Genomic DNA, 17576 nt, shown 5'->3' with positions numbered 1-17576 from the left:
TTCCCCTGGGGACCTCAAGGTCACACCCACTGATCTATGTTTATAAGGTAATTCTTAGAGAGAATTAAAGTCGGAGAACTTTTCGGCGAGGTTTCAACGCGAACCCTAGGGCTCATTGAAAGCGTCTCTCGATCACCCACTGATTTTCGAATGAATGTCTCACATGATTGGAGAAGAGCTTTCGCGGACGCGAGCGCGCTCACATCGAGCCGTACGCGGATGCCGCGTGGAGCATGACGATTCGATTACTTGTGGCGACTCCACGTATGAGCGCTCAATTCGGGGAGCGTGGCGGTGATAATCCGGGCTTGATCGCTGCCAACCGAACTGAATAGTTCCGAGGGCCAATGTCCTCCAAACAGAAAGAGAGAGAAGGGAGAAAGAAGAAGAGCTCCCATGAACAAGATGCATGACAGTCGTTCCGGCCACTTGAAACATTTCCACTTGCCTGCGCTGAACAACCGCTCTAGGATAACGCTGAGACTCAGTAACAGACAGGAGGGCATTTTGACCGTTTATTCTATCTCCACAGCTCTTGCCGAGCACCGAAACCCGCCCGTTGCTAATAATCGGATGTCCGGAGGCTTTCACTGACCTCGTCTAACCATGCTGAACCCAAAAGACTTGAGAATGTCCCTCCGACGGGAAAAGAAGCAAGTTAATTTTGACTCGACTGCCCAGGTATGCTTGGATTTTCGGAATGAGCTTTCGTTTTTCCCGGAAAGTCGCGGCCGACTGACATCGCTCAGACCCGAATTCTCTGGATCGCTCGCTTTCGTGACAGGGTATCGAGCATCGAGACTCCTCTTTGGCATGATTTGCAGATCATAGCCTTAGGCAGCTAGAATGATCGAAGAGACTCGGAAACCGTAGACTCCTCGAGCCATTCCTCTTCGGGTACATTTCTGAACAGTTCCTCTTCGGTGATTTTCAGCCTCAGAGCCGCCCGTCAGCCATGTTCGAAGCAGCCGCAGCCTGGATCAAGACCGGTGAAGTGTCCTCCGTCCGGGAGAGCTTGAAAAATAGATCTTTGATGTGCGAGGAGCGAGACGAGGCAAGCGATCCTGACCTCAAAATTTGAGCCGACGTCCGGCCAGCTCATGTATCGATCGGGTTGATTCATCTTTCCATCTTTCAGAACGGCCAAACCTTGCTCCTGCTCGCTGCGCAGGCTGGGCAAGCTTCTCTATGTGGGGACTTCCTTCGCCATGGCTGGGATCCGAACGCCGAAGACTGCGATGGTTGGACCGCACTCCACAACGCGGCAAAGGAGGGATTCTACGATGTGCTCGTCCTCCTCATAACTCAGGGAGCTTCGATCGAATGCAGAGATGGGGTGAGCCCGTAGAGCTGATGAACTCGGCACAGATGCTCTTTATGTTCGATATGATATGATTCCAGATTTCTCAGAGTAATGACTTGCAGACCGGCTGGACCCCGCTGATGTGGGCATGTTATCGAGGGCATTTGAGAATAGCCCGATTCCTGCTCGAGAACGGGGCCTTCACGAATGTACACGACGCATATCATATGTCACCTCTAATATGGGCTTCCGGAAGGGGGTATCTGGAAATCGTCGACACCCTGCTAAGACACAACGCCAAAGTGAACGCGGGCGATAAGTTCGGTTCAACGCCCCTGATCTGGGCGGCTCGTCGCGGATTCTCAGCGATCGTCGAAAAACTTCTCGAAGCAGGAGCCAATGTGGATACCGCAGGCATGTTCTCCTGGACCGCCTTGATCGTCGCCGTTAAAGGCAATTACATAGACATCGTTACACAGCTGCTCGAACATAAACCGAACATTAATGCTGTGAACGTAGACGGATACACAGCGCTTGCGATCTGCTGTAAAGAAGGCTTCACCGAGATAGCCACCCGTCTGATCTCGGCGGGCGCTTATGTGAATATGCTGGACAAAGGAGGTGACACAAATCTGATACACGCTGCCAAGGTCGGTAACTTGTCAGTCGTGGAGGTTTTGCTGAAACGACACGCAGACATCGACATTCAGGGATCCGATAAGAAAACCGCTCTATACTGGGCCGTTGAGAAAGGTCACTCAGATGTGGTCAGGAGTCTTCTCAATCAAAACCCCAACCTAGAGCTGGCAACGAAGGATGGGGATACGCCATTGATGCGAGCTACGAGGAATCGGAATCTGGAGCTGGTTAGTCAACATCTTATTTGAATCATGGATTTGGAGCGACGCCTTCCCCATAATCCGACGGGGATTCCGCAATCGGATCGCCGCACACAGATAAGCCGAGACTGCAATTCTCCCTTCAGGTCACCATGCTCATCGACCGCAAAACTCCAGCAAAAGTCAGCGCGTGTGACAAGAGAGGAGACACGGCGTTGCACATTGCGATGCGTGCCCGATCGAAAGCAATATGCGAAGTCTTGCTCCGTAATCCGAAGAACGGATATCTATTGTATCGTCCAAACAAGGCCGGCGAGACACCTTACAATATCGATTCCGCACAGCAAAAGAGTATTCTACAGCAAATCTTCGGGGCACGCAGATTGAATACCCAAGCAGAAAATGAGAATATGCTCGGGTATGTCGCGAGACTCGCATTGGAATTCCGAGCCTCGGTCCAGCTGCCTCCGGGAGCTAATTCTCGGACGCCGCATAATATCAGAGTCTTCCTTCCAGATACGATCTCTACAGCAGCTCTTTAGCCGATATTTTGAGTGAACCTTCCCTGACTGTGCCTATCACGGTAGGATTATACGCACGCTGGGGGTCGGGGAAGAGTTTTCTCCTGAATAAGTTAGAGAACGAGCTGCGATCGTACGAATTCCAATGGTTGGAGCCAGGCCTGAAATACACCTGGGTTCTCTTCATCACCGTATGCTTTTATTCAGTAATATTGGGATACACGCTGGGTGAGTTCACTGCGCTCTTGATGCTTCGGAGGCTGGTTCCCGAGCCGATTTAGGGTCAATCAATGATAGCTCAGTATGATTCGTGAGGTCCACTGCGAAATTACAGGTTTGGCAACACAAATGTGGCTGATGGCGACAGCCGTCGTATTATCTTCAATCGTTCTTTCATATAGCGGTTTCTATCTGATCCGCTATGGAAGCCGCTACTACGATTGGGATTGGGCGCTAGATGCTGGAACTCGGCTCGATGAGCTCCTCTCGGACCTCAAATGCCTCCTCCAAGTTATCTTCTGTCATCCGAGTAACCACAAGACCAAGGATGGCTCCACGCCCGTCAGGTTCATATTCAGCAGCAAGACGAAGGTCAGCAGTACTGGCGATGGCGGCACCAGTATCGCATGTCTGCTTGTTTCCATCTATCAAGCACTCGAAGATGAATTCGGGTGAGACTTTTGCGTGCTTCCCCGCCCTCCGGTGTTCCGCGGCAGAATCATGTTGTCTATTGTGCATCGAAACAAATCAACATGCGGTTTACGGTTTCAGATTCTTCACGACACGATTCTATCGCGCCTTGCGGCCGAGACAAACTTCCTCGCCCTCGTGGGTGTTTCGCCGTGTGTGCTGCGTGCCTCATTGGAGTGTCTGTGTTCTTACGATAATATCTATAATGACCACGATCGAATTGATAGTTCCGTCGAGCGCCCAAAAATTAAATCCCGACATTCTCTATGCCTTGATCATGACTTTCGCCACGGTTGTGGGCGTGGTATTAATCGCGAGCTTGAATACTTGGGTGAAGTTGACAACTTCCCTAATACTTCCCTATGAAAGGAACATCCACAGGCATGCGGCGCGTATTGAGAAGACAGCGCACGGTGGGCTCTCAGAGACGCTCAAATCTGAAGTGAAAGTTCTCTGTGATATGATCCATTGCATGGATTCCTTCACGCGCAAACAGACGCGGCTGGTGATAATTGTTGATGGCCTGGATTCATGCGAACAGACAAAAGTTCTGAGCGTGCTGGACGCCGTAAATGTAATGTTGTCGGATCCGGGCATGCCATTCGTCATTGTATTGGCGGTAGACCCTCATATTGTTATAAGAGCGATCGAGTCCAACGTCAGTAGATCCTTGAGGAGCCTCTCTCTGAGGGGATACGATTACCTGCAGAATATTGTCCATCTTCCGTTTTTCCTCCAGAACTCGGGTTTGCGCAAGGTGAAAGCGGCGGCCCGAGTCGCCCAATCTGGTAAACTGACTAGGGACCGCGAAGAATGGAGTGAAAAGGAGGGACTGACTTCGCGAAGAGTTAGCAATTGCAGTGCCTTAGAAGTCAAGGCCAAGCGGGCATCCTCTAAAGGAAATCAAAAACTTAGGTCGAGCGAGAGTATTGCTAGCAGCATTGGAAACATACATCAAAGATCAGCGTTAAGCGGCGGCGTGGATCTCACCAAGGTTCTGCTCAACGATGATTACTTCAGCGATATAAATCCGAGATCAATGCGTCGCTTGATGAATATCCTCTACGTGACCGGACGTCTCATGAGGGCTTTCAACATCGACTTCAGCTGGTGAGTCGACTAGCGCACTGCGGGAAGATTGGGAGAGACTCATTTTCCCCAGCCGTGTTTATATCTTTTCGGGAATAGGATCGGAGCCGGGCAGCCGATAATTTCTGAGACTTGTGTCAGGGAGAGCTTTGGTGGAGAATTCCTTCTCCGGGTGTCATATTGATGTACTCTTTTCAAGGTATCATCTCGCTCTCTGGGTGAACTTGACAGAACAGTGGCCTTGTCAAACGTCATGGTTGATACACTACTATGAAACGCACGAGACAGAAATCGAGGACTCGTCACCTTTACGAAGCCTTTTCGAAAGGATTCGAAATCTCATGCCAGCGTCGAAAGAGTTGGAACAGCTCCAGACGATGGATCACGATGTGAAAAAACTCGAATTGTGCCTCTCTTCGAACTCTCACGCATTGCAGATAGGCAATCTCCGGATGTTCATCCCTTTCGCAATCAACTTGGATCCGCATATCAGGAGAGTCCTCCAGGATTCCTATGATTCGCAATTAGAGCAGAGCCTACAACAGGGGATCACAGCGACTAGCATCTCAAAAAACAGTCGCACACAGCAGTCCGCGGATCAACGCCTCATCGCACAACAAGCTGTCGGAGGTTTTCTGCAACCCAATCCCCCACCTTTTGGAATATCGCAGTTGACACGCAGTGGTATGATGTCAGAATGAAGCTATGACGCAGACACTCTCGGCATTGACACCAGATAATGAGGCTGAGTTTTGTAAAGGAGAGAGAACAATTCCAGATCCGATGCCCTTGAATCAATACGCTCCGATGATGAATTCTGACTTCACTCATGCAGTTCTGAGACAGAGTGGTTTCTCGGTAGGTTCACCCTCGAAATATACGCTCCAGGCGGTGCTGTCCGCTGATTAGGGACACGTCGCGACCGGATTGGTCCGCAGCGATCAGATGGAAAAAGAGAAAAAGATGAGCCCTATTCGATAGAGTCTTCCTGAGACTCTCCGATGGAGTGGATGATCCAATGAGTCGATGTGCCTCCATCGAGCGGAGGCTTCGACGATACGGTTCCACGGATGTTCCTCAAGACAGATATTTTCTTCTTCAGATACCCGCTGAACGTCTGACCACCATCACGGTTGACGGCGTGAGGAGTATGTTGTCCGAAATGGAGGGCATAAGTAGGGTAAAGAAACCGCAATACCAGAAGTCGATAAAGGATCACAACATCAACGGTCTGGTGCTCTACGGATGTGATCTACAAGAGCTCAAGGCCGTTCTCGGCATGACTTTCGGTGATTGGGAGATATTCAAGATGCATATCGTCCAGATGCGTAATTTCGAAATGGAACTTGCATTGGAGATGATGAGGGGGCCTGGTAATCGGAATCATCAGCCAAGCGAAGACGTGAAACACCAAGCGAGGCCAGAAGACAAATCCGCAACGGAAAGAGAATCATCGAAGAGTCGGAAATCTCAGACGTCCGCAATGAAGCCGAATACTACTTCGCTAGAGAAACAAGTCACGATGGAGGAGAACATGATTATTGGGGCTTTGGAAACCTTGAATGAAGAAACTTTCGAAGACGGGAACCAACCATGCGTGAGAGAGATGGGCTCTGTCGCTACTAGCTTATCTCCGATCTTGTCCGATGCCGTCGAGTCACCGCATTCCACGGATTCCACAAGCTCTGATATGTGTCTGACGCCCTGCACTCAACACACCGCAGCATCTGCAGCAGCCCATCGGCCCTTCCCGATTGATTTAGATGATGGACAGAGTGCAGAGGTCGATTGCGTTTACATCAGGAATACAGGAAACAGTCGCTACAGGTAAATTCTCACAGGGAAGATAATGAGACACAATCGTGCCGTGCGATAGTCCGACTCTCATCTTAGTGAGCCTAATAATAATGTTCCTATGTTCAGTTTGAGTCCTTTGTGTACATCCGTTCCGGATGTTGAATGGGCTCCAACACCCAGAATCGCTTCTGGAATAACGACGGCCACTACCTTCCACCCGCCTGCTACTCTCACTCTAGTTCCGAATCCGCTTTGCAACGTCCAGGTTTCCGCACCACCTAGCATTGTCTCCAGTCCGTCGGTAGGTCCTTGACATCATCTCGAGCCCATGCCAATCAAGCTTCTCCTGATTGACACAAACTTGCTTACTCGACATCTTCGATCCATGGAGGGCAGAACGAACTAAGAAAAAGTCTCGCGACGTGACTTTCGTGTTCATATCATGACCTCGGATGCGAGATTATTATATTATTGTAATCCCTTCCAGCCAGGACAGGGTGGTGGATTCAACGGCGCTCGAAGTTCAAGGGGCAAGATTATAGATTTTGACCCTTCGATCGGACCCGAGCGTCCTACCTACTCAGGTGGGCTGAATTGGCAAAGCGATCTGGAGCCTGAGAAAGAGTTTTTACTATCAAAACGCCAAATTCGATTCCGGAACAGGCGTGTGTCAGGAAGAATACTACCACTAATCGAATGGTCCCACTTATAGTTTCTGGAGCGACGTCTCCCGTCACGAAAATTGAAGGGGACGCTCATGAAGAAGAAGAGCGGCCTCATCTCGAGGGAATGTTCGTGTAAGAATGCTCGAGATATTTATAAGGGAGATATATATTTATATATATTTATATGTTCATATAATATCATATTGTGTTCCGTAGTCCGTAATATTGACCACATTCCATCACATCCCAGGGCGCCGCTAGAGTTGCCTACTAAGGAGTCCCAGGTCGGAAAACAATCTGCGGAATATAGAAGACAACTCTTCGGTCGCCAGTCTCCGGTGAAAGACGAGGACAGAGCTTCTTGTGATTAGAGCCTTTCTGCGACCAAAATGTGAGAAATAATGTACCTGGACCAATCGAATGAGATATAGTCGATACGGGGTTCAATCTTATTGCGGTCCGTTGGGGATGAGAGGGAGTCCAGGCCCTCGAAGGGAAGGCATTCGGTGCCCTCGAACGGCGCCCGATTTTGTACCGCCCACAGCATATGGAATCCTCTGGGGCCCGATTCATCGATTCCGAAACACTGCACCACCGCGGCTTTTCCAGGCAGCCTCTCGACTCTCGAGGCCGGGGCTCCCACAGTCGGCGCACAACAAGCCAAACCAGAATTTCCGCTGACTCCGTGGAACGGTCTTATCGGTTAGAAGGGCAATGCTAGACACCGAGGTGATATCAGGATATCAGACTTATTACTTAATTAGTCATATGGAATATCATCGAGTGTGGTCTGTGAGAATAAATCATAGAAGACAACCATGGGCATACACAGTCCAGCACTCAAGAGTCTTCAATGGCGCAGTTGCATCGGAAAATGGCCGGGTCACCCTTTGTGTCTGAGCCAGATCTGTAGAGTTTCATGCACGCGGGTTCTGACCGGAGCTCCAGGACTCCAGGGTTCCACCTCGGTCTGAGACGTATGAAATCTCAAAGCGCGAGTCGCACTGTCTGGCTCCTCAGGAATCGAAGGGAGAGACGGCTCGGGGAACAGTCGGGTCCCAGCCAAGACGTTTGCCTTACCAGATGAAGGTCATCAGTCTGTCATGAGACTCTGGGTTCGGAATTGCGCCTTTATCATCAGACAGAGGTCACCTTTCTCCTTCTCTCCGAAAATCCTGAGCTCCCTCTGATCGAGGTCCAAGGAAGTCCGAGGAAGCATGTAATGCGCTCAAGCGGCAAAGACTGGGCGTCTGAGCGTGTCGTCGGAACGGTTATTTTTCATCTGACTCTGAACGGGTCTTGGAAATGATTGTTTTTTGCATTGCATCATTTTTTGCTTTGCACTCTATCAACTTACGTCGCCTCCAGAATCGGAGTTCAGGCCTTGGTTTCTGGATGACGGTACGCTCGGCGGTGACACTGCTTCAGTCTTCGGTGACATCCAGAGAGTGAAAGACTTCGCCCTCGTGTCAGGCCTCGTTCTCGACGACGCGGAAGGTGAGCTTTTCGTGATGTCAGACCTCCCGGTAGTCCGCACGGAGCTTCTTCAGGCCTCTCGGCTTCGTCTATCGAATATCAGGCTCCTGTCTGAGAGCGAGCTCGTACCCTTGGGTGCTCCTCTGAATGGCCTTTCGTTGAATCGCGCTCAACCTCACTCTCTCCCGGTGCATACTGCACGCGCATTTCTCATTTACAAGCATATCTTGCACGGCCCTGACTATCACACCATGCGATTATCATCATCATCATCGAATCTTTCTTCTCTAGGTATATGGAATTTTTTTTCGAGGTTCGCATGCATAATGCGTAGTACTTAATATCATGACCTCCCACGAGCTCTTATGAGCTCTGTCTGACTCGGAAGCGAGAATTTATCCAATTCAATATCAATTGAGAAAACTACAGCAGGAATAATGGAGAGGAACATAACCCTGACCGCCCACGACGCCGAATTGATTCCCGAGACTTGGCGTTGCATGCTCGATAGGTCGCGAGTCTGCCTCTCGTCTGCCTCTCGTCTGCCCGTCAGATCCTTGCAAGCGAGCTCGAGCGGCAGCCGTGCGTTCGAGTCCCAACCAGTTCCAACCTTGTCTCTCCGCTGTTTCTCCGGAGCGAGCTTGTGCCGGCATAAGACAAACGATCGGTTTTTCTTATGTCTCCGCCTTGCTTCTCTGTTTGCTCCGCACGGGCTTCGGCGGTTCGTGAACCATGAGGACACCCCCCGATAGGCTCTATGTATAGGAAATATATCTGGAGTTTTCTAGGCGCGATCACTCCTAACTTGTTCCATTATTATCAAGGTTACCCCATTATTCCATGCTATCCATGCTATGTATGTATATGTGTTAACTATTACATGCTATTTCGTTATTTTATCTAATTCCGATCCAACATGTTATTCCACGTTATTGCATGTCCCATATAGGCATGCGTTGGCGCAGAGGCTTCAATTTCCGACGATGGAAGTTCAGGAGCATCTCAATCCACCTCAGACTGTGTCGGTCCGTGGTCCCCTACGGTGACCATCTATTGTTGACAAGCCTCTCGTATCTCAATACCCTACGCAGGCATTGCCGCCTGCTGCGCCATCGTGGCTATCGGTATGACGATCTTCTTCTGTTCTGAGGCTTCGTCCCGCAAGTCCAAGAGTGTTGAGAAAAATTCCGCTGTACCGGAAACTATCGCTGAAGAATCGAGGGAGAGTCGATTGAAAGCCTCTGAAATCCTCTTGGTAATCCTTCTCGCAGTCTTCCTCTTGATGTTCGAATGCAACGTTATGAGTTTCACTGGTGAGTTCAATCCACACTTGATTAGAGAAGCCTCTGCAGGGGGTCTGCGAAAAGATTCCGTGTGGAAACGCTAATGGTGGAGCGGAACGAGCTGCATACATCGTCGGGCTCCCTCTCGAATTCATCCGCTCGAAGTGAGCCGATACATCCTCGTTCCAGGAATGATCACGCCCTTCGTGATCCATTCGGATCTCCACCTCGACAAATCCGCCGGTGCTTATCTCGGGGGAGTGATTCGCTCCACGTTCTTCGCAGGTCTACTCCTGCTGGTTATCGCGCACAGAATCCCGTTATGGATAGTGCTCACGGTGAGTTCACCGAGATTCTCCGATTCCAGTGTTTCCGTTCTGTGGACGGTTCACTAATGCGCCTAATGTCGATTCCGGGTCCTCGAGCTCGTCGGCGCAGCGAGGGAAAGACACCGTCAGGGAAAGACACCGCCCCATAGGACGCCATGAGGCCTAAATCGGGTTTTCGTACGTGTAACGGCTGTCCGCTTTTCACAGATGAGCTTGTCCGCTTTTCACAGATGAGCTCGTCCACCCTGATGCTGTCATCAACGATCTTCGCGTTCTTCGTGCTGGAATCACCTGCGATGATCTGGATCTCAGCGGCTGGAATCGGTTTGGGACTCAGCGCGCTTTTTGGAACCGGCATTGTCTGGACCTGTCAATATGTCGCCTTGAAACACTGGCACATGGCCGTCTCCATGGTGAGTGGAACGCGGCGCGGTCCACGAGTCTCGCCTGGAAGAATCGAAAGCTCTGGATTGATCTCGATACCATAATATATTTCTTCCAGCTATCCATGTGCATCGGGAATCTTGCTCCCGCGTTTCTCGTAGCACCTTGGATCGAAACCCACCCCATGGTTCTGGCGTATTTAGTCTTGGGCTTATCGGCGCTCCTCTGCATGACCTTCGCGACGATGCTCTTTGTCGTGAGAAATAAGAAAAAACTGGTGCTTGAATGAAGAGCCCGAAAAATATACATGAGTTTTCAATTCTGCTCTGAATCACTCCGTCAGGGATGCTCTCGGGGCTATATGATTTCAGGCTTGCGAGTTGCCAGCGTAAAGCGGATAAAGGAACGGGTCTCCATACGATGGGCTCCTGGTCTCCGCGGCGTTTCTTCGCAGAGCTAGAGGAGTAGAGGGCACGAATTTCAGCGCACTCGGAAAGTTGGGACTTTCCCGAGGGTATTTCCGCTGAGCAGCGCCTTCTCCCCCTCCCCCAGTGTCCGGAGATATCTGTCGAGATTCCCTCCGAAATGTTGTCGAGAAATTCCCCGACTTCGAATACCCATTTCGTTTTCCCCTCCCGAGACACGAGCAAAGTTCCCCTTCCCGCAAGCGTTCACTTGAGAAGCTTACTCACATCATGTCACCCGATCGACAATATTTCTCGTGTTTGAAAGCAGGTAATGAGGGGGCGGCGCTAGCTCAGTCGTCCCTATGCACAGGGACTTTTTGAGAAGAAAGAAACGAGGCAGGATCGGACCTGAACTGCTTGAAAATCGTTACCTAAGTACTCGTACAGAATGAGTGCTTCAGACCCGACAGAGATTCTTCCGTTGAACACTCCGGGAGAGCATGAGAGGATTTCGCTCCTCTACGCAAGGAAACTCACGATTCTCGGTAGTCAGCTACATTGGTGATTTCATTCCAGTGTTTGCCGTAGAAAACCTTACATGGACGATCAGGATTCCCTAGGGTAGGGCGTCCCAGAAAGGAACTCCTACGCTCCAATTTAGATCTGTATAATGTATTCGGTCAGAATTGCGGAGCTGTTCAGACAATACATCAGACGAAGCAGGAGCAGAGCTAGGTCAGCTCGTTCAAATTGCCCTGCTGATTTGACTCGACGTCAGAGAGAATGCATGAAGATTGAATCGCAGCTGCTCCTGCGAGCTATGCTTCTAGCTGGAGCTTCAGGAGCGATCCTCCTCTAAGGCCCAAAAGAAAGGAATCTGTGCGCGAGTTTGCCTGCGTCAAGCCCTCTCGAAAGTACTCAAGCTCGCACAGGTCGCTTGACCGTGAGGCTTGACTGTGATGTTCGTTGTGGATATAAAGCTGAGATCCTGCCGTGGGAATTAGTTCGGGAAGTCATGTTGTCAACGAGGACAGCGAAAACAGCTTATACATTCCTCTTCGCTCTAGGCAATTTGTGCTTGGTATGAGAATAACGATTCCCCGTCCAATATTTTTGTTCTCTTCCTGAACTTCCTCGATACTCAGGAGGTGCATCGGGCAGGAAGGGGAATGTTCAGTATTGGAGGGAAGAATATCCCCCCTTCGTTCTACCTTCTCCCGAACATACTCCCGTAGTTCAACTCCTCAGGTGCAGAAGTTTGCTTCCAGGGTCTGCTGAGCGGGATCTTGGGCCCCACCTTACTTGATCTCGCGGAAATCTACGGAGTGCACACAGATGAAATCTCCCTGATTTACACGTCCCGCTCCGTCGGAATTTTCCTTGGATCCATTCTAGGTTGTGAATCTAGGTACCTGAGTGATTCATGTAGGGATCTCTCTGTATTTACATGTATAAAGTGACCGAAGCCCTTCAAAACGTCCCGGCCTCAGGGGGCTCTAAGTGGAGGGAATATTTCTTTTGATTCTGACTGAGAGCGGATTCTGAATTCTGAGAGCTGTGTCGAAGTTCGCTTCCGCGGTGTCGGCAGGAGCTGATCTGTAAAGAGTTCAAAAAACGCTCCAAATAACTTACCAAGCGAGTTTCGATATCCGAGAGATCTGCCTCGGAGTCCACGGCACGAGAAGTCCATCATCAGGAGTATGTAAAGAAGCACCTCGCTGGCCCCGATTTCCAAGCTCAATTGATGATTAGCAATCTGCGAAACGTCGACGATTCGTGACACAGTCAGGGTTCCATGTCGGAGTCTGATCTACGGTAATCTCCGCTCTGTGGTCCGTGCTCACGGCGCAGCGATTCACAGATTTTCTAATGCTCAGCTTCCTTCCAGCCGGTCTTATCGGTTTGTTACGCAGCTCTGAACCAGTTCTGATAGCCTCAATCGTGCTCGAAGGTCTCTCTCTGATGTTATTCCCCTCCGCAAAATTTCTCTGGCTCGCTCATATCGCATCCGTCGTCAGTGGAGTGACGGCGGTCACTTTCGAGGCTTGTGAGTTCCGGAGAAAACTAATGCGAAACTCTCAATGGAAACCTCAACGGCGAAACAATCGAACTCAGGCTTCCGAATGTCTCTCGGCAGGCTCTTATGTGGCATTAGCAAATCTGTGGGAGAAGCCTGCTCTCGCTCTGCATATTTATCAGCTTGGATACGGCTTGGCAACTTTCATCATTTCCATCATTGTTGAGCCGTTCCTCAGCGCGAGCGACGTCATCGAACACGGGAAGCTCCAGCACAGTGCGACGAGTGTGAGCAGTCGAACGATTTGGCCTGAGCTTGCTGCCATGACCCACCCTAGAGGCTCATTCAGAGGAAGGGAGAGATTCGAGTCATCATTGCCCGAATGGAATTGTCGCGATGCCATCGTTCGGAAACCCTAACCGTCTCCATTTTTAGGTCTCGCGAATCTACATTCCCTATGTTGGAGTTGGCTTACTGAGTATTTCAGTCGGTATTGGTTTAGCCATCCTCTCTCTCGTGACGTCGATGCAGTTGGAAACGAAAGCTGGAGCGAAACCCGAAAATGAAGGCGTTCCGGGAGAGACCCAGGATCAGAAAAGGCGACACGGGATTTTTGAAATCTGCTTGATCTCTCTTCTGACGCTGTTTCTCGTGTTCTTCGACAGTCTGGCTACGGCCGTTCACGGGTGGGTGGAAGATTCGTCGGTCCCCCTCGCATCCGTGGCTGACAGCTCATTCGCGGCCAACCGCGGATGAGAGGGGAACCGACAACATGAATTGTTGCCGAATAAATTGAGCTGACGTCAGATTCGGACGTACTTCGGGATTCTTCGGGTGGCATTTCACGAAGCAAATTCTTCTAGGCATGATCACTCCGTTTGTGGTCCTCTCGGACCTGCACTGGGGAAAATCACAGGGTGCCTTTCTTGGGGGAGTTTACCGATCGGCTTTCTTCGTGGGTCGAGTCCTCCTCGTCGTTGGCTATAGGTTCTCGGTGACCAAAATCATGGTGGTGAGTTCGTCTCGGGTCCAGACACCTTCCATACGCCCTAAACTATTGCTCCACCTATCACTTGTTTTCAGCTGAGTCTGTTCTGCGTCATGCTTTCATCGGCCGTCTTCTCGTCCCTTGTCATGGTGTCGCCGCTCGCAACTTGGCTCGCTACCGCTGGACTCGGCTTGGGAATGAGCGCACTCTTCGGTACCAGTTTAATCTGGACTTGCCAATATGTAGCTTTGAAACACTGGCACATGGCCGCTACAACGGTGAGTTGAGCGAGATTTCTTCCGAAAGCGGCTCGTCGGTGTTCATCGTCTGCATTATTCTAGAGCCGGGAGTCGGGGCGACCCCCGAAGCCGTTATTTTGTTGGTGAGCAATTCCTCCGATTTCAGCTCGCCATGAGCCTGGGCAATACTTCTCCCGCTTTTCTCATAGCACCATGGATCGAAACCTATCCGATGGTGCTACCGTACGTCACAGTCTCTCTGTCGGTGGTTCTGTGCGTGATGTTCGCGATCATGCTCTGTTTTGCGAGGGGCAGGTCAAGACTGACCGCTTGATCTCGGGAGGGGAGGAATGCAAATATCGCGGCAGCTTCGGAACAGAGTCTGTCTTCCTCTTCATACCGTTGGGCACTCTTCATACCGAAGAACCGAGCTCTTGATCCGATAGATACCATTAAATAGTATTTTTCGCTACTTCTCGCTTCTTATGAGTCCAAGCCGTACGCCAGACCGGATGGAGGGCGAGAGAGCCATGATATCGGAGCTATTCACGCGATTGCATCCAGTTCTGCGCTCTGGCCGTGCTCCTAGCAATCGTGGTTTGCCGTATCAAACGTGAGTCTACGAAGACCTGAGAATATAGCGAGCCCTCATTCCTTGAAGTCCTCGTCCTGCATCAGGCTCAGTGAATCCTAGTCGTGTGAAGCTGACAATCTATCTCTCTCTGGAACTACACGCAGCAGGTAAATATGGGTTCCGAGCGACTCAAGCCATGCAAACACAATCTTCGATGGTTCACACTTATCTGCGTATCGCAGATGCAGAAGGGGATTCCGTCAGAGCTCCCCTTCTGATGGAGAGTGATCCGTAGGACCCTCGAGGAAGTCCACGGTGCTGAAGAGTGAGACTCTCAGTTTCTCGATGTTTTACCTTATGTGCCCTCGGCGAGCTGATTCCTTCCGCTATCGGTGGAGCAAGATCAGCTTCTCAGTTCCTACGACTTATGTCCGGAAATCTCGGCGCACTTACCGGGCCTAATATTTTTACTTGTTCCTGATGTTTGCGTCGCTGCGCAACGAATCGACTCTAATCTGATGCCTCGGTCGAGATCAGTGCTGTGATAGACACCGTCAGAAATCTCTGTAAAGAAATAAGAAAGTCGCATCTGGCAACTAGAGTCAAGAAGCTTTGCGGTCTGACCGCTATTATCGATGTCTCCGTCAGATGGAATAGCACGTATGACCTGTTGGACCGGTTTTTGCGAATCAGAAAGACAGTTAAAAAGATCTTCGCTGAGCAAAGCCGAGACTTCCTCCTCACGAGACAGCAAGTAAGGCAGATCAAGGAGATTGTCAGCGTCCTGGGACCGGTCAAGGGAGCCATGTTAGAGCTGTCGAAGGATACAGCGACTCTCGTCGACGCTGATCTGATCCTCGAGGTATCTGGAGAGCTCCGCTTTCTCTTCAAATTATTTTTAAGATGATATCATATCATCATTATTATATTATGGCAAAGATCTCGGGGAGTATATCCGTACCTCCCCAGAAAACGCCATGAGTGTAGATAGCTCGCGGTGACGACAGCGCAATGTATTGATATGCGGAATCCCGGTTCTCTCGAGTTTCTTCCTCCCGGTGAGTCGGTGAGCTTCTGGATTTCACCAATCGAGCGAGTTGCAAGGCTCCGATGAGATGGGGTTCCGTCATCGAGGAAGTATCCAAATAGGATGTCCTCATAGGATAGGTTGACTTCAGGAAACTGCAGATGAATAGTGCTCGGAGGTCAGAGGAGCCCTGTCGGAGCTTCCGGGCGATTAGAGCGTACGCTGAGCTTGCATTTTGCATCCTTGAGCTCTACGCCCGGGATTTCGACGATGTCCTCGGTCTTTTATCTCTGAATGTCAGCAGAGATCATATCAACGTTGCCACCAAGTATTCGGACTAGGCTGGGCCTGAAACCTGAGAAGAGATGGGGGGCTCGCGGGAGTCTGGAGTGGCTGGAGAGCGAAGCAGATAATACTGCTGAAGTCAATTCCGCGAGATGAAGACAACACTCTCTCGGAAGACAAGCATGCGTATTCGAACGTGCCTGGCGTTCTCACCGGTAGAGGCCCCACGTGATATGAACGGGCGATGAAGAAGGCCATCACCTTCTCCCTTGAAGACTAGGAGCGATGACTCGATACTAGCGAAACTCTGGGGGATCTCATGGAAGCGTGGGCTCGCCCTATCGGACACCAATCGCATAAGACTCCCGAGAGCTCTTCTTCCTTAGCTCAGTTTCTTGGATTCTCCTTGATCCAGGGTCTTCTCAACTACATCGATGGCCTCCAGTGCCATCTAGCACGAGAAATGAAACACAATCTGATCCACCGAATCAGCCAGAGACGCGGTGTGGCCTCAAAGTTCATCCGATTCATTCATCCCAATCTGGGCGCGACGGACGAGGAGCAGCGGATTGATAGAATTCTGGACGATTTTCGAAGAGAAAACGGAACCCCGGCGGGAACGACGGTAGAGGAAGAACTCAGGACGCAATGCGTGCTCTGGCTCGGCGAGAAGAATGGCAGCACTCCTCAAGAAGTGGATAACTTATGCGCGTCTCTCATAGCGTCCAGAGAGTCTCTTATGAAGCTCCGCCAGCATGAACACGTGTCGGCTATTTTCCCGGAGGAATTCGACCGCAACGTAAGGATGGTTCTGCCGACCAGTGTGGCGTCCGAAAGATTGTTCAGTCGGGCAAGACATTTTCGACATTACTCTAGGGGCCGATTAAGCGAGGGCACATTCACAAGCCTCGTGCTTCTCAGGAACTTTTACTCAAAGTGCCCTCCGGAGTCGGAGGATATCTGATCTATAATAAATATATTTCTTGTATCATTATCATGTTTGATGACTGATGATTAGAGTAAGGGCCAAATGGTCGGATCATTTTGGACTGTTGTATGTAAAAAACAACGATTTTCCGGACCCGTTCAGAAACGGGTGGATATAAACGGCCCCTTCAGGCGGCCCGTTGAGACGCCCAGTCTTTGCCGTTTAAACGCATGACATGCTTAGACAACTATCTCGAGCTGGCCCCACGGAAGAGCGAGGCTGCCATGCTCATCAGGCGGAGGAACGACGAAGACCCAATCCGATTGATGGGCGAGAAACCTATCTATCCATCTATCGCCGACAACGAAGCTACAACAAACTCTCTGCTCACGATCAGCGGCTGATGATGGACACTATATCTACACTCCATTCGTGACGAATCGTGAAGGCTTCGAAGCTAATCTGGTCTGCCTCTGTTCAGACGTTTCTATAGAATGAGAGCTCCTCTTTTGCCGAGCTCTTGGTGCAGATCGAGCGAGAGATCGTTTTTTTGGGAGGCACGGTCGTTGGTGGCTCGAGGCACGAAACAAATCAGCACTTTCGCGTACAAACGATCAAACGAAGACCTATCGTACTCAAAACCACATGTGTTTCCTAAAGTGTTATTCATTATTTAAACTCGACAGGAATTAGTCAGGAGTTTCCACGCGAGGGAAAGGTTCGTTCCGATTCTTC

General features: G+C 50.5%; 3 protein-coding genes across 3 annotated transcripts; all 3 read left to right on the top strand.

Moving 5' to 3' along the window:
- Positions 1–606: 606 nt before the first annotated feature.
- Positions 607–7275, top strand: Arms (Ankyrin repeat-rich membrane spanning). The gene is made up of 15 exons (XM_029113078.1): positions 607–681; positions 935–1054; positions 1139–1336; positions 1426–2169; positions 2289–2560; positions 2659–2891; positions 2998–3334; positions 3435–4463; positions 4642–5126; positions 5221–5300; positions 5545–6269; positions 6366–6540; positions 6727–6823; positions 6952–7036; positions 7155–7275. The coding sequence occupies exons 1-15, from the start codon at positions 607–609 to the stop codon at positions 7273–7275; spliced, it is 4776 nt and encodes a 1591-aa protein (XP_028968911.1).
- A 2231-nt stretch (positions 7276–9506) lies between these two features.
- On the top strand, positions 9507–10665 carry LOC114828547 (sodium-dependent glucose transporter 1-like). The gene is made up of 4 exons (XM_029113076.1): positions 9507–9693; positions 9853–10001; positions 10223–10405; positions 10495–10665. Exons 1-4 carry the CDS (start codon positions 9507–9509, stop codon positions 10663–10665), a joined length of 690 nt encoding a protein of 229 aa, XP_028968909.1.
- A 3075-nt stretch (positions 10666–13740) lies between these two features.
- Positions 13741–14502, top strand: LOC100901423 (uncharacterized). The gene is made up of 3 exons (XM_003737106.1): positions 13741–13812; positions 13884–14066; positions 14194–14502. Exons 1-3 carry the CDS (start codon positions 13807–13809, stop codon positions 14359–14361), a joined length of 357 nt encoding a protein of 118 aa, XP_003737154.1. The 5' UTR covers positions 13741–13806; the 3' UTR covers positions 14362–14502.
- Positions 14503–17576: the final 3074 nt, after the last annotated feature.

Source organism: Galendromus occidentalis, unplaced genomic scaffold (assembly GCF_000255335.2).
Source record: "Galendromus occidentalis unplaced genomic scaffold, Mocc_1.1 scf7180000075391, whole genome shotgun sequence".
Taxonomy (NCBI): Eukaryota; Metazoa; Arthropoda; class Arachnida; order Mesostigmata; family Phytoseiidae; genus Galendromus; species Galendromus occidentalis.
Note: the sequence above shows the minus strand (reverse complement) of the source record. Positions and strands in the feature narration are given on the sequence as shown.

What these genes read in the sequence shown, in the direction of transcription:
- LOC114828547 (XM_029113076.1), top strand. Translation starts at nt 9,507, where the DNA reads ATGACGATCTTCTTCTGTTCTGAGGCTTCGTCCCGCAAGTCCAAGAGT. An exon ending in CGTTATGGATAGTGCTCACG is followed by an intron (nt 10,002 to 10,222) that starts GTGAGTTCACCG and finishes CGCTTTTCACAG; the next exon opens with ATGAGCTCGTCCACCCTGAT. An exon ending in GGCACATGGCCGTCTCCATG is followed by an intron (nt 10,406 to 10,494) that starts GTGAGTGGAACG and finishes TATTTCTTCCAG; the next exon opens with CTATCCATGTGCATCGGGAA.
- LOC100901423 (XM_003737106.1), top strand. An exon ending in GGCACATGGCCGCTACAACG is followed by an intron (nt 14,067 to 14,193) that starts GTGAGTTGAGCG and finishes CTCCGATTTCAG; the next exon opens with CTCGCCATGAGCCTGGGCAA.
- Arms (XM_029113078.1), top strand. Translation starts at nt 607, where the DNA reads ATGCTGAACCCAAAAGACTTGAGAATGTCCCTCCGACGGGAAAAGAAG. An exon ending in TTCAACATCGACTTCAGCTG is followed by an intron (nt 4,464 to 4,641) that starts GTGAGTCGACTA and finishes ACTCTTTTCAAG; the next exon opens with GTATCATCTCGCTCTCTGGG. An exon ending in ACAGGAAACAGTCGCTACAG is followed by an intron (nt 6,270 to 6,365) that starts GTAAATTCTCAC and finishes TCCTATGTTCAG; the next exon opens with TTTGAGTCCTTTGTGTACAT.